Source organism: Oncorhynchus nerka, linkage group LG12 (genome assembly GCF_034236695.1).
Source record: "Oncorhynchus nerka isolate Pitt River linkage group LG12, Oner_Uvic_2.0, whole genome shotgun sequence".
Classification (NCBI taxonomy): Eukaryota; Metazoa; Chordata; class Actinopteri; order Salmoniformes; family Salmonidae; genus Oncorhynchus; species Oncorhynchus nerka.
Genome location: NC_088407.1, coordinates 19,154,626 through 19,179,319, shown reverse-complemented (window position 1 = coordinate 19,179,319; position 24,694 = coordinate 19,154,626). Strand labels below are relative to the sequence as shown.

The following is a 24,694-nucleotide window of genomic DNA, read 5'->3' as shown; positions in this document are numbered from 1 at the left end:
CAAGAGACTGGTCATTGGCAAGAAGAATGCTGGGGAGTGGTGCGCGATGTGCCCTTTTTCGGAGTCTGACCAGAACACCGCCTCGTTTCCCTCTTTTTCGGAGTCGTTTCCTTGGGTCGCTGCATGCGATCCATTCCGTTGTCCTGTTTGTAAGGCAGAACACCGGATCCGCGTCGCGGAAAACATATTCTTGGTCGTACTGATGGTGAGTTGGCGCTGATCTTATATTCAGTAGTTCTTCTCGACTGTATGTAATGAAACCTAAGATGACCTGGGGTACTAATGTAAGAAATAACACGTAAAAAAACAAAAAACTGCATAGTTTCCTAGGAACGCGAAGCGAGGCGGCCATCTCAGTCGGCGCCGGAAGTTCCCATGTCTCCTCTGCGCGCCGGAACCAGTCGTCCACCGCAGACACCTCGGTCTGACCCTGATGCCAAGGTGCCAGAACCGGCTGGTACCCCAGTACGCACTGGAAGGGAGAGAGGTTAGTGGAGCTGTGGCGGAGCGAGTTCTGTGCAATCTCGTCCCAGGGCACGTATGCTGCCCACTCCCCCGGCCAGTCCTGGCAATAGGACTGCAGAAACCTACCCACATCCTGGTTCACTCTTTCCACCTGCACATTACTCTCGGGGTGAAAACCTGAAGTAGGCTGATTGAGACCCCCAGACGTTCCATAAATGCCTTCCAGACCCAAGACGTGAACTAGGGACCCCGATCAGACACTATATCATCAGGCACCCCGTAGTGCCTGAAGACGTGTGTAAACATGGCTTCCACAGTCTGTAGCGCCGTAGGGAGACCGGGCAGAGGGAGGAAACGACAGGACTTAGAGAAACGATCCACAACGACCAGGATCGCGGTGTTACGCTGTGAGAGTGGAAGATCAGTCAGAAAATCCACCGACAGGTGCGACCAAGGCTGCTGTGGAACGGGTAAGGGGTGTAACTTAACTCTGGGCAGGTGCCTATGAGCCTTACACTGGGTACACACCGAGCAGGAGGAAACATAAACCCTCACGTCCTTAGCCAAGGTGGGCCACCAGTATCTCCCGCTCAAACAGCACACTGTCCGACCGATCCCAGGATGACCAGAGGAGGGTGACGTGTGGGCCCAATAGATCAACCGGTCACGAACAGCAGACGGGATGTCCAGACGCCCAGCGGGACACTGGATGGGAGCGGGCTCTGCACGGAACGCCTGCTCAATGTCTGTGTCCAGCTCCCACACTACCGGCGCCACCAGGGAGTATGGGAGTGGGATCCATGGGCCGCTCCTCTGTGTCATACAGCCGGGACAGTGCATCTGCCTTCACGTTCTGGGAGCCTGGTCTGTAGGACAGGGTAAACACAAAACGGGTGAAAAACATGGCCCACCTTGCCTGGTGAGGGTTCAGTCTCCTCGCTGCCCGGATGTACTCCAGATTGCAGTGGTCAGTCGAGATGAGAAAAGGGTGTCTGGCCCCCTCAAGCCAATGTCTCCACACCTTCAAGGCCTTAATGACAGCTAACAGCTCCCAGTCCCCCACGTGACAGTTTTGCTCTGCCGGAATGAGCTTCTTCGAGAAAAAGGCACAGGGGCGGAGCTTCCGTGGCATACCCGAGCGCTGAGAGGGCACCGCTCCTATCCAAGTCTCGGACGCGTCCATCTCCACTATGAACGCCAAAGAGGGATCCGGATGTGCCAGCACGGGAGCTGAAGTAAACAAAGCCGTCAGGTGACTAAAAGCCCTCTGCGCCTCAACCGACCACTGCCAACGCACCGGGCCCCCCTTCAGCAGTGAGGTTTTGGGAGCCGCTACCTGACCAAAACCTCGGATACACCTCCGGTAGTAGTTGGCAAACTCTAAGAACCGCTGCACCTCCTTTACCGTGGTGGGAGTCGGCCAATTACGCACGGCTGAAATGCGTTTTTCAGCCTTTACTTACATGTCATGCTCCAACAGGTGACCAAGCACCCTGCGTACCAGGGACACATGCTTGGAGCGTGTAGCGGAGTATATCAGAATGTCATCAATATAATCCACTACACCCTGCCCATGCAGGTCCCGGAAAATCTCATCTACAAATGCTTGGAAGACTGATGGCACATTCCTCAACCCGTATGGCATGACGAGATACTCATAGTGCCCTGAGGTGGTACTGAAAGCCGTCTTCCACTCGTCTCCCTCTCGGATATGCACCAGGTTGTAAGCACTCCTGAGATCTAGTTTGGTGAAGAAGCGCGTCCCGTGCATTGACTCAATTGCTGTGGCTATGAATGGTAGCGGGTAGCTATACCTCACCGTGATCTGATTCAGACCCCGATAGTCAATACGCAGGCGTAGACCTCCTTCCTTCTTCTTCACAAAAAAGAAACTCGAGGAGGCTGGTGAAGTGGAGGACCAAATGTACCCCTGGCACAGGGATTCGGAGACATGTGTTTCCATAGCCTCCGTCTCCGCCTGTGAGAGGGGATACACGTGACTCCTGGGAAGTGCAGCGTCTATCAGGAGATTTACCGCACAATCGCCCCTTCGATGGGGTGGTAATTGAGAGCCAAATCGGCATATTCAGATGGGAATGCGCACGGTGGAGACCTGGTCTGGACTTTCCACCGCAGTAGCACCAACGAAAACCCCAAAACACCTCCCTGAGCACTCCCGCGACCACCCCGTGAGAGCCCTCTGTGGCCAAAAAACAGTGGGGTCATGCCAAACTAACCAGGGTAGGCCTAGCACCACTGGAAACGCAGGAGAGTCAATAAGGAAGAGACTAATTCTCTCCTTGTGCCTCCCCCCTGCGTCACCATGCCTAGAGTAGCGGTGGCCTCCCTGATCAAACCTGAGCCTAATGGTTGACTATCTAAGGCGTGAACGGGGAAGGGCACAGCCACGGGAACAATGGGGACTCCTAAACTATAGGCGAACGCTCTATCTATAACGTTCCCAGCCGCGCCTGAATCGACGAGTGCCTTATGCTGGGAATGCGGGGAAAACTCAGAAAAAGTAACATAGACAAACATATGAGCAACAGAGGACTCTGGGTGAGAATGGTGCTGGCTCACCTGGGGTGATGCCAGAGCGCCCAGCCTGTTACCTCGATCACCAGAGGAACCAACCTGGCACCGACCGGCAGTGTGACCTCTGCTGTCACAGATGGTGCACAAGCTGGAACCCCATCCGGTCTCTCTGCGCACCGCACCTCCCAGCTCCATAGGTATCGGAGAGGGGGATGGAACCATCAGACCCCAATCTGAACGTCCACAGGTAGCCAGCAGGTTGTCCAGCCGGATGGACAGGTCCACCAGCTGATCAAACGTAAGGGTGGTGTCTCTGCAAGCCAACTCCTGACGGACGTCCTCGCGCAGACTGCAGTGGTAATGATCGATCAGGGCCCTGTCGTTCCATCCCGCGCCGGAAGCCAGGGTCCTAAACTCCAGGGTGAACTCCTGGGCGCTTCTCATCTCCTGCCTCAGATGGAAGACTGCCCGGAAACGGCAGGTGAACTCCTCAAACTGGTCCACTGCTGCATCTCCCTCTCTCCATACGGCGTTGGCCCACTCCAGGGCTTTCCCGGTGAGGCACGAGACGAGGGCGGACACCCTCTCACGGCCCAACGGAGCCGGGTGGACGGTGGCCATGTATAAGTCCAGTTGGAGAAGGAACCCCTGGCAGTTTGCAGCCTTCCCATCGTATTCCTGGGGCAGGGACAGACGAATCCCACTGGGACCAGGATGAAGAGGGTGGCACTCACTGGAAACCCTGGTTGTGCTGGTGGAGGCGCTGGAAGAACTCCCTGTCTTTCCCAGCGGTCCATTGTCTGGACAACGCAATCCATGGTGGTGCCAAGATTATGGCGTGCTCCTGGATGCGCTCCTCCACCCCTAATACCGGTGTACCTGCACCTGCTGACTCCATAGCAGTGGTCTGTAATTCTGTAAGGAGTGCGTACTGGAGGCAGAGAAGTCAGATGCAGGAGAGCAAAAAACTGTTTCCAATGGCTCAGTTTAATAATCAGAACCCACCGGATACAGAATAATAAATAAATGGGTACATAACCCGATGCACACCAGAACATAATGTGCACAAGCCCTTACAACAAACAATTACGGACAAGGACATGGTGGGGGGAACAGAGGGTTAAATACACAACATGTAATTTATGGAATTGGAACCAGGTGTGATGGAAGACAAGACAAAACTAATGGAAAATTAAAAGTGGATCGGCGATGGCTAGAAGGTCGGTGAAGTCGACCTCCAAACGCCACATGAACAAGGAAAACTTCGGCAGAAGTCATGACAAGCAATGAACAACCCTCTTGACAGAGCTAGAAGAAATTGTTTAAGAATAATGTGAAAATATTGTACAATCCAGGTGTGCAAAGCTTTTACAGACTTACCCAGAAAGACTTACAGCTGTAATCACTGCCAAAGGTGATTCGAACATATTGACTCAGGGAGTTTAATATATACAGTGGGAAGAACAAGTATTTGATACACTGACGATTTTGCAGGTTTTCCCACTTACAAAGCCTGTAGAGGTCTGTAATTTTTATCATAGGTACACTTCAACTGTGAGAGACGGAATCTAAAACAAAAATCCATAAAATCACATTGTATGATAAGTAAGTAATTAATTAGCATTTTATTCCATGACATAAGTATTTCATCACCTACCAACTAGTAAGAATTCCGGTTCTCACAGACCTGTTAGTTTTTCTTTAAGAAGCCCTCCTGTTCTCCACTCATTACCTGTATTAACTGAACCAGTTTGAGCTCGTTACCTGTATAAAAGACAGCTGTCCACACACTCAATCAAACAGACTCCAACCTCTCCACAATGGCCAAGACCAGAGAGCTGTGTAAGGACAGCAGGGATAAAATTGTAGACCTGCACAAGGCTGGGATGGGCTACAGGACAATAGGCAAGCAGCTTGGTGAGAAGGCAACAACTGTTGGAGCAATTATTAGAAAATGTAAGAAGTTCAAGATGACGGTCAATCACCCTCGGTCTGGGGCTCCATGCAAGATCTCACCTTGTGGGGCATCAATGATCATGGGAAAGGTGAGGGATCAGCCCAGAACTACACGGCCGGACCTGGTCAATGACCTGAAGAGAGTTGGGACCACAGTCTCAAAGAAAATCATTAGTAACACACTACGCCGTCATGGATTAAAATCCTGCAGCGCACGCAAGGTCCCCCTGCTCAAGCCAGCGCATGTCCAGGCCCGTCTGAATTTTGCCAATGACCATCTGGATAATCCAGAGGAGGAATGAGAGAAGGTCATGAGGTCTGATGAGACAAAAATAGAGCTTGTTGGTCTAAACTTCACTCGCCGTATTTGGAGGAAGAAAATGAGTACAACCCCAGAACACCATCGCAACTGGGAAGCATGGAGGTGGAAACATCATTCTTTGGGGATGCTTTTCTGCAAAGGGGACAGGACGACTGCACCGTATTGAGGGGAGGATGGATGGGGCCATGTATCGCGAGATCTTGGCCAACAACCTCCTTCCCTCAGTAAGAGCATTGAAGATGGGTCGTGGCTGGGTCTTCCAGCATGACAACGACCCGAAACACACAGCCAGGGCAACTAAGGAGTGGCTCCGTAAGAAGCATCTCAAGTTCCTGGAGTGCCCTAGCCAGTCTCCAGACCTGAACCCAATAGAAAATCTTTGGAGGGAGCGGAATGTCCGTATTGCCCAGCGACAGCCCCGAAACCTGAAGGATCTGAAGGGCTTTCCCGGTGGAGGAGTGGGCCAAAATACCTGCTGCAGTGTGTGCAAACCTGGTCAAGAACTACAGGAAACGTGTGATCTCTGTAATTGCCAACAAAGGTTTCTGTACCAACACATTAAGGAACTGTATAACATACAGATTAATTAAGGATAAATATCCTTAATCACCACTGCTCCCTTTCTCTACCTCCTTTTCTCTGTATGTGTTTCTCTATTTGTATATTGATGTGAATATTGATGTGTATAGTGATGTGTATAGAGTGTAAAACACATTAAGAGCACCTTCCTAATATTGAGTGTTGCCCTCAGAACATCCGAAAACGTTCCACCGGGCATCTGGTCCATGTTGACTCCAATTCTTCCCACAGTTGTGTCAAGTTATCTGGATGTCCTCTGGGTGGTGGCGCATTCTTAATACTGTTGAGGGTAAAAAAACACAGCAGTGTTGCAGTTCTTGACACAAACCGGTGACCTTTCCATTGTGGTGATTGTTTACCACATGATCCTGGTGCCATGGGGTACAATACAGCACTGAAGCTACAACCAAGAAAATGTGAAACCGTAAACCACCTGTAAATTAAAATATAACCTGACATTCTCAGCCAAAGAGAGAAAAAGACAGAAGTTCAATGAGTTACTACTTGTAGTCAGTAGTAAAAACTCATTGAGTTGACTAAAATGAAGAAAAAAAACATAGGTAGAAGTACAGGATAATGTAAGTGTAAAAAAAATAATAAAGGAATAAGGCATTACTGTAACTTGTAAATTAAGATACAGAATGTAGAGTATCTTCTATATCTTATAGCTTGGTGAAGAAAATATGTAGCATACATCATCAGACCCAATCACAATACTGTATCTCCTATCACTTTCATATTACGCTTATTTTTTGAGGCTGAAAAAAGCATGTGAACAAATAAACTTGCCACCCAGAGCTCTACGTTCATGTCATTTGACCATAGCACTGGTTCCAATCCAAGTACCAATGCCATTTAGAAGACTTCAGGTGTTTACATTTGTTGGATGACATGAAAATAGAGCACTTTGGCCACGCCCACTATTGGAAGGTTTAGTGTCGGAATAAGGATGCATAAGCAGAAAAGTACCCCATACCTACTGTAAAATATGGTGGTAGGGATCTGTGATGTTATGAGGCTATTTTGCTTCCGCTGGTCCAGGGGCCCTTGTTAAGGTCAACGGCATGATGAACTTTACCCATTACCAGGACATTTTTTCAAAAAAACTGGTTGCCTCTGCCAGAAGGCTGAAAGTTGGCCGCAAGTGGATCTTTCAGCAAGATAATAACCCCAAGCACACGTTTAATTGACCACAAATTCTACATTTTGTGCTGTTATCTTTGCAAGGTGAGGTATTGAAAGGTATTGAAAACATGGGTGCCGTTGTCTTTTTGAGAAAAACAAATATTGCATGTCAACAAAATATTTTTATCCAAGCAGTTATATTACTATTAAATCATATAACATGTCAAAAAAATGTAGCATACAAAACAGCTCATTATTTGTATGATTTATTTGATACAGTCTTTCTTTCTCATCTTAATCAAGGGTGACAATAATTTTGGACCTGACTGTGTACATCATACATTTGAATAGCCTACATACATCATTTTGACATAGTACACAGGTCATGGCAAAGATGGGTAAAAAATGTAATACAGTGTCTTCAGAAAGTATTCAGACCCCTTGACTTTTTCCTCATTTTGATACGTTACAGCCTTATTCTAAAACAGACTTATAAAAGTATAAATCCCCAGCAATCTACACACAATATCCATTATTGATTAAACGGAAACAAGTTTTTAGACATATTTGCAATGTAGAAAAACTCAAAAACAGAAACACCTTATTTACACAAGTAATTCAGACCCTTTTGTATGAGACTCGAAATTGAGCTCAGGTGCATCTTTTTTCCATTGATCATCCTTGAGATGTTTCTACAACTTGATTGACTCCACCTGTTTTACTTGATGACTGCATTTAGTGACCACTCATTTGGAGATGTTATGAATTACAGCTGAAGTGAATGATATTCCAATTTCTCAAAAGTCACAGGGACTGCATCACAATACACATTGACAGATATAGACAAGATACAAATGTTTCCCATATTTGTATTAATCTAGACTGTTTTGAGGCAGGGTGGACAAAACTCACATTTTTCGTTAAACATTCAAAGGGGACCACGATGGGATTGCCAATGGCATCAAAGTGGGTGCCACGGGCGACCCCATATTGGTTCCCTTTCATTGTAAATATAAAATTGAAGTCGTTCAACAAAAGAAAACCTCTCCATACTGTAGCTTAGTTTCCACATCATCCACATCATGTGGAATGTTTGTGTATAACAACTCAACATGAAAAGTGGCAAACATTTACAGTACAGTATATTCTTAGGGATCAAGAGATCCAATGATAGAGATCAAACTGCTTTGATCAAGTGATGAAATAATAGTTAAAACATCAATGTAATGCTTTAATCAGGCATCTGACCGTTTATGGTGTATTATGTTTATTCTAAACAATGGACAAAATTGTGATTGGATCTGCATCATTGTTCCAGGGTGAGAAAAGTGGGCGGACATCATCCTGATAACTTGGTCCGTTGGTAAATGAGTAGATGAGTGAGCTGTCTTCTACATTGTAGAAAGTCACCTTCTTTTCCTTATAATCTAGATAAATCCCAATTTTATCTGGAATATCTTTGTCAAGAACATGCTCCTTATCATCCATGGCTTTCAGTGTTCCCCCATTGGACAGCCTGATTACCCAGAAGCCATTGGCAGGGCTAAGAACCAATTGTCCCTTCCTGTTAGATGTTGCCTTGGTAACACCAAGTACCCAGTCCTCCTTCTTCTCCACATTCACCTTCCAGTAGGCCCTCCAAGCACGGCCCATAATGCCCAGCACATAGGGATCCTCATCAAACATCTTCTCACTACACAGTCTCTGTGGTGTTTCCTTTATCCAGCTTACTGTTTTCCCATCTATCAGTAGGTTAGGATGAGCTGTGTCCACATCCAGAGTTACATCCACTGAGGAGAAAGAAAGTTACACACAGTTGAATAATACGTTTTCCATACCGATTCAGTTTACAGTACAGAAATGACTTGAAAATACATGTTTAAATGGTCATTACAAAACAACAATTTAATCAATCGTCATTATTTTGAAAATATGACAACATTTTGCTGAAGACGTGGGCATTGTACTGTATGTTTAAAGCCTATAGCTTAGTACCTTCATTTAAGTGCTTCACATCTATATCTGAAAAGCAGAATGAAATTAGACAATTACACAAATAGAACTAGTACAAAATGTCAGTATTATCATTCTATGTGTCAACTGTATAAAGGTTACCAAATATAATCTACTGTACAATAAAGACAAGATGCTGATTAGATAGATTACTACATAACTTTCTGGTGAGCATCTCAGGATTATATCTGCATAATTATTTTGCAATTAGGAATACAATGAAAATAGTTACATTAAGTCCCACATTTACATTTTTATTAACATTCTGATTACCAGACTATAAAAATACAGTATAATAATTACCGGTTGGCTGATTGACGGTCTGCAATAATTGATCAGCTGCAATGGTAAATCAGAATATATTGTTATTCCCAAAGCTAATAAGCAGGGCTCAGATATGTCAATCTCAATGTGACTTCCCTGATTAAAACACAAAGTAACCAGAAAATATACAGAGTTAATAACAAAAGTGTTCCTATTATCACATTAGCCGACTGTATTAGAAATGTAGAATCATTGCAGGTTGTCTGCTCCGGGAAGAATACGAAAAAGTTTTTTTAAAAACATTTTCAGAGAAGCAAGCACGTAGATATGGTCATTTTCATGTTTTCATACATCCATATAATGTTTGGGAATGATGTAGAGAAAGGCATTTTATATAGCAATATTGAGCAGGAAACAGTCATGCGTTTGAACAATTAATTGACACTGCAGTAAAGGAAACCTAATAAAAACATCAGACTTGTCCAGGACCGGAGTCTACACAGACCAGTGCACCAAAGCTAATCATAGCTACAGTAGGCCTATATGCAAATATGCCATTTGCCACAGGAGATGATCGTGGACTACAGGAAAAAGAGGACCGAGCACGCCCACATTCTCATCGACGGGGCTGTAGTGGAGCAGGTTGAGAGCTTCAAGTTCCTTGGAGTCCACATCCCCAACAAACTATCATGGTCCAAACACACCAAGACAGTCGGGAAGAGGACACGGCAAAGCCTATTCCCCTCAGGAGACTGAAAAGATTTGGCACGGGTCCTCAGATCCTCAAAATGTTCTACAGCTGTACCATCAAGAGCATCCTGACCGGTTGCATCACTGTCTGGTATGACAACTGCTCGGCCTCCGACCACAAGGCACTATAGAGGGGTAGTGCCTACGGCCCAGTACATCACTGGGGCCAAGCTTCCGGCCATCCAAGACCTCTATACCAGGCGGTGTCAGAGGAAGGCCCTAAAAATAGTCAAGGATGCCAGCTACCCTAGTCATAGACTGTTCTCTCTGCTACCACACAGCAAGCAGTACCGGAGCGCAAATTCTAGGTCCAAAAGGCTTATTAACAGCTTCTACCCCCAAGCCATAAGAAACCTGAACAGCTAATCAAATGGCTTCTCAGACTTTCTCCATTGTTGCCCCCCCCCCCCTTGCTGCTGCTACTCTCTGTTTATTATCTGTGCATAGTCACTTTAACTCTACCTACATGTACTTATTACCGCAATTACCTCAACTAACCTGCTCCCCCGCCCATTGACTCTGTACCGGTACCCCTTCCATATAGCCTTGCTACTGTTATTTTACTGCTGCTCTTTTACTTATCTATTTTTTACTTAAAACATATTTTTCTAAAACACTGCATTGTTGGTTAAGGGCTTGTATAAGTAAACATTTCACTGTAAGGTCTACCTGTTGTATTCGGTGCATGTGACAAAAACAATTTGATATGAATTGATAATTTTCTTTGAACTGGACTGTGTGTTTGCAGGCAGTAGCAACTGCGTGACTTTAGATCACTAGAACATATTCGCCAAAAGCCACAAAATATACTTGAATGAATTTCTGCAAATATGTAAATACCACAGGAGTCCTCTAACATTTAGGAACTTCAAAGTCCTATTGATCAAACAACCATGAAAGGGTAGTTTATTCAGATCAACAACAACAACAATATCAACTGAATGGTCCTAACTACCCTCCGATTTGATTGAAGATAAATACATTTGATTGACAACTAAGAGATATGCTAACTGTGGATAACTGTTGTTCAAGTTCAGCATAGCTAACTAGCAAGCTAGCAAAGTGATTCACATTTCTTGCTAGCTAACCAAATGACACCTGCATCTCTACATGTAGCCACACAAAAACGATGAGGGGGAAAAAAATTGGTCACTCAGCCACTCCTCCAATAACATGACATCCTCCCAGCAGCTAGCTAGCTAATATTAGGCTCTTTGTTTTTAGCTTGCTAAATAAATAGCTAGCTAGCTCTATGAATAGATACGCAAGTCCAGAAACCAAACTCAAACAGCACACTGGCCATATTGAAAAAAATACATTGAATTTGCATGCCAGAAATAGCAACTGCAACCCAAACTGGCCATTGTTTTATGTCAACAGGATTATAATGTCCATAGGATGCAGTATATATAATTTTAACATATTAAAACAAAATAAGAAATAAATATTATTTGTCCAGCATTTGCTGCTATGCTTGCAGATATGCGTAAATGCTGCAACCCTAATCAAAATGTTTTTAATTAATCTCCAAATAACAAAAATGTAGCTATAGGTTGTTGTAACATTTAAACTTAAAATATGTTTCTCCTTGTTTTGCACTGCATGGATCACCGGTGCGGTTGGATGGTGCACTCAAAATGTCTCGTTGTTGAGTAGCCAGTCTAGGCTATTGCTCAAATGATACTATAATAAGCCTAAATGTTACAGTATTAAGCCAAAATGTTTCTCCTTTGCATTGTGTTTTATTACAGGTTTTGTTTTCTGTTTATTCATTGTAGCTTTAAAAACCGAAGCCAGACTGCATCATTTTAGTAGCCTAGTGTTGTGTCTTTACTATCATTAAATGAAGACTTTTAGTTTTTATCAAAGATTCTCTGTAATTAGTGTTACACGGTTAAACTGATTAATTATGTAACTGTAATTAACTAGGGAAGTGGGGGCACCAAGGAAAATATTCAGATTACAAAGTTATAATTTTCCCAATATAACTTTTCAGATATTTTCATATCTGATCAATAGTCTTCTGATTAATGAATTATCTATTTTACATCACGTTAGTCTCATTCCAAACGTCATAAATTGTTGGTGATCTGCACGAACCCAGTCTTCACTATGAGTCATCCATACATCAATTGTCTTAAATCATTTATTTACTAACTAAGTAATTCACAGAAATGCTTCAACAAACAGTAGATAGTTACAAGGAAATGATAACGGAGTTTCCCTAGTGGGATAAACCGCCATCATGGCTTGGTGTACAAAAGGGAAGTGGGGGTCGACTGAGATAAGACAACACACAGTTGATAATTATAACAATTGAAATGCTAATCCTTTGCACATGAACGCTCACTCATTCGGGAACAATTGCAATCAATATATATATTTACGCTCAGTGTGTCATCAGGGTCTCTGTTGATTCTTTTGGTGAGTGTCCGTCCTCTGTCTCTCTGTTGTGGTTAGAATGGATAGTTCAGCGTGACATTCATTCATGTCGTTATGGATAGATGTGTTGGCGGTTGTCGGTTTTCGTGTTCAATGATACCGAATTCCTAGCTGCAGACTAGTAATTCATATCAAAGACTTGTTCTTATTCTGTCGGTATCAATAGTCTAAGAGTTTAACCACGTGGTGTGATTAAAAGATTCAGACATCTACGCAAACATTGGCCCTCTCATTATCGAGGTAAGCTGGTCTGCAACCTTTGTCCTCTCGTGATTGAGAGAAACATGGTCTGTTGGGAAATTCTCAAAGTTGGGTTTTTATTCGGGAGTTGCAGAAAAGGGCCTTTCCCAGGATGCCCGACCCTAACTGGGCTCATGGGCGGTCCTCTGATTTAGTTAAACTCAAAGGGGAATTGGTGTTTCCTTCATTAAACATTCAAAAATGACATTACACAATTTTACAAACAGTATCATCCTCATGCTTATACAACAATTATTATATAAACAGCGTTATGGTAATGTGGCCGCACCGTCTCCCATGAGCCCCACAAAATTGTACCAAACGGACCATTTCGTTGCTGGATTCTTCACCGATCTTTTATACCTTTTCCAGAACATAAATGTTGTTCGGACCTCAAGTTCTTTGAGGTGGAAGAAATTCCTTTGTTCTCTTCTATGAAAATTCACTCTCTCTCTATACTGTGGCCACGAGGAGATAATCTCCTCCAGGAATTTACGACCTCTCTGACCACAGCAGCCTGTGTGTAGGAGACAGGGAGAGGGGGATGGGGCTCGCTGTACCCAAAGAGGGCAACGTCATGACACTAGCTAGGACTGAGGCATTTGTCTGTACACTTTCCCGCCGCTGCGTGTCGTAAACGGCACATGAGAAACAGGGCAATTGAAGTTGGTTTCAGCTTCCGGCGCCGACAGAGATGGCCGCCTCGCTTCGCGTTCCTAGGAAACTATGCAGTTTTTTGTTTTTTTTACGTGTTATTTCTTACATTGGTACCCCAGGTCATCTTAGGTTTCATTACATACACTCGAGAAGAACTACTGAATATAAGAGCAGCGTCAACTCACCATCAGTACGTACGACCAAGAATATGACTTTCCCGGAACGGATCCTGTGTTCTGCCTTTCACCCAGGACAACGGAATGGATCCCAGCCTGCGACCCAAAACAACGAGTTCGTAAAAGAGGCAAATGAAGCGGTCTTCTGGTCAGGCTCCGGAGACGGGCACATCGCGCGCCACTTCCTAGCATACTACTCGCCAATGTCCAGTCCCTTGACAACACGGTTGATGAAGGTGAATGCACCAATTTGTAAGTCGCTCTGGATAAGAGCGTCTGCTAAATGACTTAAATGTAAATGTAAATGAAATCCGAGCAAGGGTAGCATTCCAGAGGGACATCAGGGACTGTAACGTTCTTTGCTTCACGGAAACATGGCTCACTCGAGAGACGCTATCGGAGTCGGTGCAGCCAGCTGGTTTCTCCACGCATCGCGCCGTCAGAAACAAACATCTTTCTGGTAAGTAGAGGGGTGGGGGCGTATGCTATATGGTTAACGAGACGTGGTGTGGTCACAACAACATACAGGAACTCAAGTCCTTCTGTTCACCTGATTTAGAATTCCTCACAATCAAATGTCGACCGCATTATCTACCAAGGGAATTCTCTTCGATTATAATCACAGCCGTATGTATATATTCCCCCCCAAGCAGACACATCGATGGCTCTGAACGAACTTTATTTGACTCTTTGCAAACTGGAATCCATATATCCTGAGGCTGCATTCATTGTAGCTGGGGATTTTAACAAGGCTAATCTGAAAACAAGACTCCCTAAATTGTATCAGCATATCGATTGCGCAACCAGGGCTGGTAAAACCTTGAATCATTGCTATTCTAACTTCCGCGATGCATATAAGGCCCTCCCCCGCCCTCCCTTCGGAAAAGCTGACCACGACTCCATTTTGTTGCTCCCTGCCTACAGACAGAGGCTAAAACAAGAAGCTCCCACGCTGAGGTCTGTTCAACGCTGGTCCGACCAATCTGATTCCACGCTCCAAGACTGCTTCCATCACGTGGACTGGGATATGTTTCGTATTGCGTCAGACAACAACATTGACGAATACGCTGATTCGGTGAGCGAGTTCATTAGGACGTGCGTTGAAGATGTCGTTCCCATAGCAACGATTTAAACATTCCCAAACCAGAAACCGTGGATTGATGGCAGCATTTGCGTGAAACTGAAAGCGCGAACCACTGCTTTTAATCAGGGCAAGGTGACCGGAAACATGACCGAATACAAACAGTGTAGCTATTCCCTCCGCAAGGCAATCAAACAAGCTAAGCGTCAGTATAGAGACAAAGTAGAATCGCAATTCAACGGCTCAGACACAAGAGGTATGTGGCAGGGTCTACAGTCAATCACGGATTACAAAAAGAAAACCAGCCCAGTCACGGACCAGGATGCCTTGCTCCCAGGCAGACTAAATAACTTTTTTGCCCGCTTTGAGGACAATACAGTGCCACTGACACGGCCCGCAACCAAAACATGCGGACTCTCCTTCACTGCAGCCGAGGTGAGTAAAACATTTAAACGTGTTAACCCTCGCAAGGCTGCAGGCCCAGACGGCATCCCCAGCCGCGCCCTCAGAGCATGCGCAGACCAGCTGGCTGGTGTGTTTACGGACATATTCAATCGATCCCTATCCCAGTCTGCTGTTCCCACATGCTTCAAGAGGGCCACCATTGTTCCTGTTCCCAAGAAAGCTAAGGTAACTGAGCTAAACGACTACCGCCCCGTAGCACTCACCTCCGTCATCATGAAGTGCTTTGAGAGACTAGTCAAGGACCATATAACCTCCACCCTACCTGACACCCTAGACCCACTCCAATTTGCTTACCGCCCAAATAGGTCCACAGACGATGCAATCTCAACCACACTGCACACTGCCCTAACCCATCTGGACAAGAGGAATACCTATGTGAGAATGCTGTTCATCGACTACAGCTCAGCATTTAACACCATAGTACCCTCCAAACTCGTCATCAAGCTTGAGACCCTGGGTCTCGACCCCGCCCTGTGCAACTGGGACCTGGACTTCCTGAAGGGCCGCCCCCAGGTGATGAGGGTAGGTAACAACATCTCCACCCCGCTGATCCTCAACACTGGGGCCCCACACGGGTGTGTTCTGAGCCCTCTCTTGTACTCCCTGTTCACCCACGACTGCGTGGCCACGCACACCTCCAACTCAATCATCAAGTTTGCGGACGACACAACAGTGGTAGGCTTGATTACCAACAACGACGAGACGGCCTACAGGGAGGAGGTGAGGGCCCTCGGAGTGTGGTGTCAGGAAAATAACCTCACACTCAACGTCAACAAAACTAAGGAGATGATTCTGGACTTCAGGAAACAGCAGAGGGAACACCCCCCTATCCACATCGATGGAACAGTAGTGGAGAGGGTAGTAAGTTTTAAGTTCCTCGGCATACACATCACAGACAAACTGAATTGGTCCACCCACACAGACAGCATCGTGAAGAAGCCGCAGCAGCGCCTCTTCAACCTCAGGAGGCTGAAGAAATTCGTCTTGTCACCAAAAGCACTCACAAACTTCTACAGATGGTAGTGAGGTCTGCACAACGCATCACCGGGGGCAAACTGCCTGCCCTCCAGGACACCTACACCACCCGATGTCACAGGAAGGCCATAAAGATCATCAAGGACAACAACCACCCGAGCCACTGCCTGTTCACCCCGCTATCATCCAGAAGGCCAGGTCAGTACAGGTGCATCAAAGCTGGGACCGAGAGACTGAAAAACAGCTTCTATCTCAAGGCCATCAGACTGTTAAACAGCCACCACTAACATTGAGTGGCTGCTGCCAACACACTGACTCAACTCCAGCCACTTTAATAATGGGAATTGATGGGAATTGATGTAAAATATATCACTAGCCACTTTAAACAATGCTACTTAATATAATGTTTACATACCCTACATAATTTATCTCATATGTATACGTATATACTGTACTTGTCACGTTCTGACCTTTATTTCCTTTGTTTTGTATTTATTTAGTATGGTCAAGGCGTGAGTTGGGTGGGCAGTCTATGTTTGTTTTTCTAGGTTTTGGGTATTTCTATGTTTCGGCCTAGTATGGTTCTCAATCAGAGGCAGGTGTCATTAGTTGTCTCTGATTGAGAATCATACTTAGGTAGCCTGGGTTTCACTGTGTGTTTGTGGGTGATTGTTCCTGTCTCTGTGTTTGCACCAGATAGGACTGTTTAGGTTTTTGCACATTTATTGTTTTGTTAGTTATTTCATGTCTAGTTCCTTTATTAAAGAACATGAATAACCACCACGCTGCATTTTGGTCCGCTTCTCCTTCACCACAGGAAAACCCTTACAGAATCACCCACCACAACAGGACCAAGCGGCATGGTAACGGGCAACGGCAAAAGCAGCAGCAGGAGAAGCAACAGAGGCTGCACTATTTGGAGAGATGGACTTGAGAGGAGATCCTTGACGGGAAATGACCCTGGGCAGAGCCAGGGGAATATTGTCGCCCCAAAGCCGAGCTGGAGGCAGAGAGGCGGCATTATGAGGAGCTAGCCCGGCAGAGCGGCTGGAAGCCCGAGAGGCACCCCCAAAAATGTATTGGGGGGGGCACAGGGAGAGTGTGGCAGAGTCAGGAGCCAGGCCTCAGCCAACTCCCCCTGTTTACCATAAGGAGCCATGGATGTTATCGGAGCTGTCGGCGAAGCTGAGGGCTGAGTCTGAGAGGGTCGAGGAGTTATTGGACAGAATGGAGGAGATGAGGAGACACTCGAGGAGGTGTTAATAGAATTGTGGGAGTGTGAAGAGAGAGAGCAGTTGATTTGGCGTAGTATGCAAGGCATTCGCCCTGAGGTGTGTGTCCCCAGCCCGGGCACCACCAGTGCCGGCACCCCGCACCAGGCTGTCTCTCCGTCCCATCAACACAGGTGTTCCCGCCTGTCCGGCGCTACCAGAGTTTCCCGCCTGTCCGGCGCTGCCAGAGCTCCCGCTCCTCAGTCCAGAGGCGCCAGAGCAGCTCTGTCCAGCGCGGCCAGAGCCTTCCTCCTCTCCAGCGCAGCCGGAGTCTCCCGCCTGTCCGGCGCTGCCAGAGCTCCCGCCCCTCATTCCAGAGGCGCCAGAGCCCCTCAGTCCAGCACTGCCAGAGCCTTCCTCTCCAGCGCCGTCTGAGCTACCCGTCTACCCAGCGCCGTCTGACCTACCCGTCTGCCCAGCGCCGTCTGAGCTACTCATCTGCCCAGCGCCGTCTGAGCTACCCGTCTGCCCAGCGCCGTCTGAGCTACCCATCTGCCCAGCGCGGCCAGTCTGCCCAGCGCCGCCAGTGCCGCCAGTCTGCCCAGTGCCGCCAGTGCTGCCAGTCTGCCCAGCGCCGCCAGTCTGCCCCGCACCGCCAGTGCCGCCAGTCTGCCCAGCGCCGCCAGTCTGCCCAGCGCCGCCAGTGCCGCCAGTCTGCCCAGCGCCGCCAGTGCCGCCAGTCTGCCCAGCGCCGTCAGTGCCACCAGTCTGCCCAGCGCTGCCAGTCTGCCCAGCGCCGCCAGTCTGCCCAGCGCCGCCCCTCAGCCCAGAGGCGCCAGAGCCCCTCAGCCCAGAGGCGCCAGAGCCCCTCAGCCCAGAGGTGCCAGAGCCGCCGCCCCTCTGTTCCGAGCCGCCGCCCCTCTGTCCCGAGCCGCCGCCCCTCTGTCCCGAGCAGCCACCCCTCTGTCCCGAGCAGCCGCCCCTCTGTCCCGAGCTGCCGCCCCTCTGTCCTGAGCAGCCGCCCCTCTGTCCAGTGGGGTCATTGAGAGGGGTTGCCATGGTTAGAGAGCCATGGAGGCGGACAATGAGGCGGACTAAGACAATGGTGAAGTGGGGTCCGCGTCCCGCACCAGAGCCGCCACCGCGGACAGACGCCCACCCAGACCCTCCCCTATAGGTCAAGGTTTTGCGGCTGGAGTCCGCACCTTTGGGGGGGGGTACTGTCACGTTCTGACCTTTATTTCCTTTGTTTTGTATTTATTTAGTATGGTCAGGGCGTGAGTTGGGTGGGCAGTCTATGTTTGTTTTTCTAGGTTTTGGGTATTTCTATGTTTCGGCCTAGTATGGTTCTCAATCAGAGGCAGGTGTCATTAGTTGTCTCTGATTGAGAATCATACTTAGGTAGCCTGGGTTTCACTGTGTGTTTGTGGGTGATTGTTCCTGTCTCTGTGTTTGCACCAGATAGGACTGTTTAGGTTTTCGCACATTTATTGTTTTGTTAGTTATTTCATGTCTAGTTCCTTTATTAAAGAACATGAATAACCACCACGCTGCATTTTGGTCCGCTTCTCCTTCACCACAGGAAAACCCTTACAGTACTCTATATCATCTACTGCATCTTTATTTAATACATGTATCACTAGCCACTTTAAACTATGCCACTTTGTTTACATACTCATCTCATATGTATATACTGTACTCGATACCATCTACTGCATCTTGCCTATGCCGCTCTGTACCATCACTCATTCATATATCTTTATGTACATATTCTTTATCCCTTTACACTTGTGTGGATAAGGTAGTAGTTTTGGAATTGTTAGCTAGATTACTCGTTGGTTATTACTGCATTGTCGGAACTAGAAGCACAAGCATTTCGCAACACTCGCATTAACATCTGCTAACCATGTGTATGTGACAAATACAATTTGATTTGAATTCACCAACGTGAGCACATCAGGCTGCAATTTCATAAAGTAGGTGACTCAACTGTTGACTCATTTATACTCGCTTGTGTTTCCTATTTGGCCCGCGGGTCTTGTGTTTGTCACATGTGCGCTAGCCTATTACCACGTTATGAATGACTTGTGATCATTGCCCTTGCTAGTTTGATTGCATTGACATTTCCAGCCTTAGTTACAGTCATCCATTGTTACATTTACAGAGAATGGAATGTTTGTGAAGTAGTGATGATGTCATAATGGGGCCTTTAGAATGTTAAGGAAATGCCATGAAAGTGGAAAGAGGACAAAATTAAGGACAAAGTGGAACTGACAGAGTTCCAACTACTTTGCAGATATGAAACAAGCAGACAATCATGATATGTGACTTGTTTGAGGAAACAGGCATATGTCGCGGGTCACTACTTCACAGGAGAGCCATTTGAACATAATTCCTTCTGGGGCATGTGAACTTTCATGTGCCTTAATAACAAACTTGTATGCCATCTATAAATACAAATAAAAGTGTTAAGTTATGACCCTAGTTGGTTTAACGACAGAAAAAGTCAACAACCTTCCCGCTAGCCATGATTGGCTGACATAAAGAGTGGGATGGACATGCCGAGAGATGAGTTTGGATTGGTCTGGTATATAGCGCGCTCTGTCTATTTGAGCTGGGTAATGTTGGTAATCCTGTCTAACTTTGCTTTTTTAAATATATAGTGTAGTAAAACTGCATAAGTATTGCTCTCCACCTTCTGGAGGACCGAGTTTTGCAATCAGTGGAATTAAAGTATGAAAACATCAGTCTCCAGATTACATCTTCAAACTAAGGGCAACCATGGCATCCGTGAGGGACACGTGTCCATCCATTTTGTATACGGGTAAGATAGTCTAACTAGCTACATTTTCAGATATTACACGTTTCTAATTTTGACAAAAAGTGGTTTCATTTCAAGTTAAAGTGTACTGTTAGCTAGCTAACGTAAATTGGCTGGCTGGCTGTATGATCTTATTATTCGTATCTCAGAGCCATTTGCTTTCCTAGTTATAGCCTATTGTTACGTAGCTAACATTGAACCTGGTTGGTTAGCTACCTTCAGATTCATGTTGAGTAGCAATGTCATGAGATGGGATTATGGTTCATTTCTTAGCTAGCTAGCTACACGTCTTAAAAAAAGACTACTATTCAAGTATGCATTTCAGTAGAATGTCACTGCGACAACTGTTGATAGACGTAGCTTGTAAATTCGCTCAGCTATCTACTTTGATTCAGAGCACTGGCAAGATAGTCTAGCTAGCCATATTTTCAGATAGTACACATTTGTAATTTTGACAAAAGGTGGTTTCATTTCATGTTAGAGTCTAACATTACTGTTAGATAACTAACTTTGCTGCCTGGAAAAATATGGACCACAGTAACCACAACTACTGACCACAGCTACTGACCACCACTACTGACTACAACTACTGACCACAACTACTGACCACGCTACTGACCACAGCTACTCAACTACTGACCACAACCACACAACTACTGTCCACAACTACTGACCAGAACGACTGACCACAGCTACTGACCATGTCCATGCTCTAGGGCCCAAAGAACTTGCAACACAACTACTGATCAATAAATCAAATAAATCAATTTTGTTGTGATCTAACTGCCCCACAATCCTAAGTATAAGGTTGATCTAGTTGTCTATCAAAATAATCAGACAGAAATGTAACTATATGTAAGTGCTTTACTTTAAATAGTAATGTAACACTTTTACAATTCTTCCATTACCACAAAAACATTTTTAAAAGAGCTAAGGAAAGCCTCACAAGTTTACTTGTAAAGTTACCATCTTGATTTAGTATTAGTATAGTTTTCTTTGACAAGTAGCCGTGGCTTTAGAACATCTATTCTGGCCTGTACAATATATGCAAATGCAGGTCTCACACCCTCTGAATTGAGGTGCAACTTCATGTAACATGTACTGCTTGTCATTGATTACCCCTTACTCTGGTAACATAATCAGTACCTGCTGACATCAGCATGTGTGTAGCCTTCCTATTACCTCACCTTGCTCATCTGGTTGGCTAGCAGTGTCTGGCTGTGGAGGGTTCTGTGTATCTGAAACAGTGGCATATTATTTACTGTTTATAAATGTTTATAGATGTTGTCATATTCACATTCGTTCATATGCTAATTATAAACAGTTTATTATTGGCTTAATAAAAGTTATTATTACTTATTATTCTGTTTTGTTTTTGCATTATTCTGAGAAGAACCTGTATGGGTGGTGTGCATATCCTCTGATAGTTGTTCATAATATGTTTTTGTATTGATAACAGTAAAAGAGCAAGACAAAATGATTTATGGAGGGTTTAAGGGGGATTTCCACCACTTCATAACCTCATAGTCTGGAGATGTTGGAGATAATGAATGTTAGGTTCAAAGTAAATTAGTGGATTTCCTCAATTTAATTATATTAATTTAAAAAGTAAAAGAGTATAACGAATGAAGCTTTACCTCTACAGCACTTATACCATACCAAGAAAACCACTCCCAGGATAATAATGATCCCAAATGTAACACATCCAGCAAACCACACAGTGCAATTCAAACCATACAGTGTACTGGTTGACTCGATAGTTGATTGCCTCTCAGTCTCTGTTCCATCTGTAACTGAAATGGTTCATCAGAATTAGGTCTTGAACTCAACATTTAAATGTGTGTCCTCTTTGTTAGTAAATAAATCATCCCTCAGCTGTTGATTGAAATAAGTGGTGATGGACCTGATATGTTGTTTTTTGATGTAGCTTTATGGTTCAAATGGACAATGACAACAAACATTTGGACATGTGGTACCCGTGTAAATGACCTAGTAAGCCCCCATAGCCCTTCCCAAGACGTTACTATTAACTTATTACCTGGAGCAGATGAACAGGGGAAAAAAATAAGGCATGTTACCAAACAGACTTGCTGGATCAAAGGTCCCATGATGCACCTGCCAAGGAACATAAAAGCACGACCTGTAATCTCTGCATGCATCAAGATTATTAAGATAATGTTGTAAAATAATAAGCATGATTAGCATTCCTTTATTTTGCAAATACTCTTTCAACAAAACCTTTGTCAACAAGTTTACTCAGATATACTTTTGTGCCAGTTCTTCAATGCTTAATTTGACCCGAATCCTGTCGGAAGAGGATACCCGACAGTAGGCTACTCCCGAGTCTCCGTTTTGTACCGGAACCTATTTGGACGGATCCGGTACCTATCGTGGCATGGAAAATCATTGTCACTATTTGCAATGTAAAATGTTAAATAAAAGCGATCAAAGTTGCCTCTCCGTAAATGTTCCTTTACCCTCAAAAAAACGTAATGTGAAAAAATAGATTTTCAGACCGGGCCTAATATTCTATGAATTGATTTGGGTTGGGCCGGCCCATGTTTATGTTTTGCTCAACATTGTAACCATATATGTTTAAGACCAACGCGTGGCTGTGTGAGAAGCGCGCCTGTATCTCTCACATAACTTGAATGAAATTCACTTTCTATGATCTCTCTCCGTCTCTGCTCTGATAGACATGAGCCTGCAACTCTCATTTTTCCAGCATTGCACTTCATCGTTTATTTCCGTGTAGAATCAAAGCTTCGCGAAGGTTTCTTGGGAAACTACAGCGCCCCTGATGAATTCAAATACATTTGCCAAAGTTATAGAATTACTGCTGGTTGTTCAGAAATACATTTAATCATTCAGAATAGCCCACTACACCACGATAAGGCCTATAATTTAGCCACAGAGGAACAATAGCTGCTTTTAAAAATAGCCTACTTGTGGATTGTAGCCCAATAATAAGGAATAGCCTACAGTCGGGAACACGTGGCAAACCGGGCAGTGAAAAAACAGCACGCAGACAAACATTTCAAATACAATTGAGCGAAAACACAGCGTGAAAAGCAACAACTTCTGCTGAAAAGATAAGACTATGCTGTAGGCCACCAAAATATTTAATCAGCTTGAAAATATGTTTTACATGAGAGATAGAGAGAGGGAGATATTATTTTGTTACGAATGCATGAGTGAGCTGCGCATCATTGGGTGTGTCAGTGAAACTGGAAAGCATTTTAAAGACTATAATTTCCTCATATTGTAGCCTACAATATGTCTCCACACACCTATTTGTATTTGTTTATTTAACCTAGGCCTAGGCTATTGATGGATTCAAGGCAAGGTCGTCTTTATTGATCTCAGTTTGTCAGTGTCAAAGTAGCCTGCCATTTTGATTATTTGTGCGGTATTAAAAATGATTCGGACAAAGTCTCTAAGTCAGGTAAAATTACATAGAATTGCACGAAATGCGTTTTAAAAAAAATTTCCCGGACCTTAAGGCTACAAAAAAAATCACCATGTGTGCAACTTCTGTCTCTACCCTACTGCTCTATGCCACTACGAAAATGCGATGATATGCATGCAAAGGTTTTTCATAAAGGTGACTTTTTTCTCATGCGTAGCTCACAACTCTCCAAGTCACCCCCTTCTAGCGCTCACTTTTTGTCGCAGCACCTCCCGATTTACAAATTAAGCACTGCAGTACTTCTGAGGTACAATAAATTACATGTATGTATTTGTTCAAACGGTATTATACAATTAAACCATTAAGACATTTCAAAGCATTATTACATGTACTTTACATATCACATTATTTCGCAATAGATAAAGACACGCTTTTAGAAATGAATTAATTAACTAGAACCTCTTACCTGAATGCAGATATCAGATCACGGAGCTATAACGGAGTGTATGTTTCAGATATGAAATAAACGTTATATTCTCTCCAGAGCTTCTTATAACAATGAGAGTAGTGTTTAACCAGAATTAGACTTTGAGGCTCGAAGGTTCAGAGGCTCCCTCTAGAGGTTTCTCCAGCAGTACACGTTAAAACAGGTCAGGCCATTCAAATGGAATTATATTTTTAACGAATGACCCTCTTCACGTTTAACAAATAATTTTATTAAATACAAATTGGAGATATTGAAAATTGTACTGAAAAAGTGCATTATTATAGCAAAAATGATTCCTTCAAGCTTCCATTAAAGAGGTACAACTCCCACTTTGATTATGGCTGAACTATGCCTCTTTTAACCTCCCCAAGAGCATAAAATCACTAAGTGTCGTTGTGTTGAACTAAGGTTGCTATAGCAACAAGAGTATCTACTTTATTATGTATTTCTTTATCCCTGGTTTGCCTCACGCTAGCAGAATTTAGAATGTACATGTTCATCTATAGATAATATACTACTCAGACACATTTGCTATTCCTTTATAAAGTATTTTGGTTGTGGTCTTACCTCTCACCTGTCAGCAGTTCTCAGAGCTTGAGGGGTTTAATAGTTATTAGATACAGGTGACAGAATATTACAGAACTACATTACAACACTACAAACAACACAGTCACTCAATACTTATATTTTGTCAAATTGTTCAATTAAAGAAAATCCGAGT

General features: G+C 44.7%; 1 protein-coding gene across 2 annotated transcripts; it reads right to left on the bottom strand.

Annotated features, from left to right (window-relative positions):
* Window positions 1-7,232: 7,232 nt before the first annotated feature.
* LOC115123006 (zinc-binding protein A33-like) lies at window positions 7,233-24,694 on the bottom strand. 2 transcript variants are annotated; one of them, XM_029652296.2, is made up of 8 exons: window positions 23,953-24,694; window positions 22,344-22,462; window positions 22,116-22,192; window positions 21,715-21,870; window positions 21,265-21,315; window positions 9,299-9,334; window positions 8,978-9,004; window positions 7,233-8,772 (listed from the first exon to the last, which is right to left on the bottom strand). In XM_029652296.2, exons 3-8 carry the CDS (start codon window positions 22,183-22,185, stop codon window positions 8,255-8,257), a joined length of 858 nt encoding a protein of 285 aa, XP_029508156.1. In that variant the 5' UTR covers window positions 22,186-22,192; window positions 22,344-22,462; window positions 23,953-24,694; the 3' UTR covers window positions 7,233-8,254. The 2 variants fall into 2 exon arrangements, with proteins under 2 accessions (XP_029508156.1, XP_029508155.1); XM_029652295.2 differs by lacking the exon at window positions 22,344-22,462 and having other exon boundaries at window positions 23,953-24,693.

Bases quoted from the DNA above. Each gene is read 5' to 3' on its own strand.
- LOC115123006 (XM_029652296.2), bottom strand. From the start codon at position 22,185: ATGGGACCTTTGATCCAGCAAGTCTGTTTGGTAACATGCCTTATTTTT. The intron at 21,871-22,115 runs GTAATAAGTTAA...GAACCATTTCAG, and splicing joins CCCCTGTTCATCTGCTCCAG to TTACAGATGGAACAGAGACT. The intron at 9,335-21,264 runs GTGAGGTAATAG...TTACCATTGCAG, and splicing joins TAGCCAACCAGATGAGCAAG to CTGATCAATTATTGCAGACC.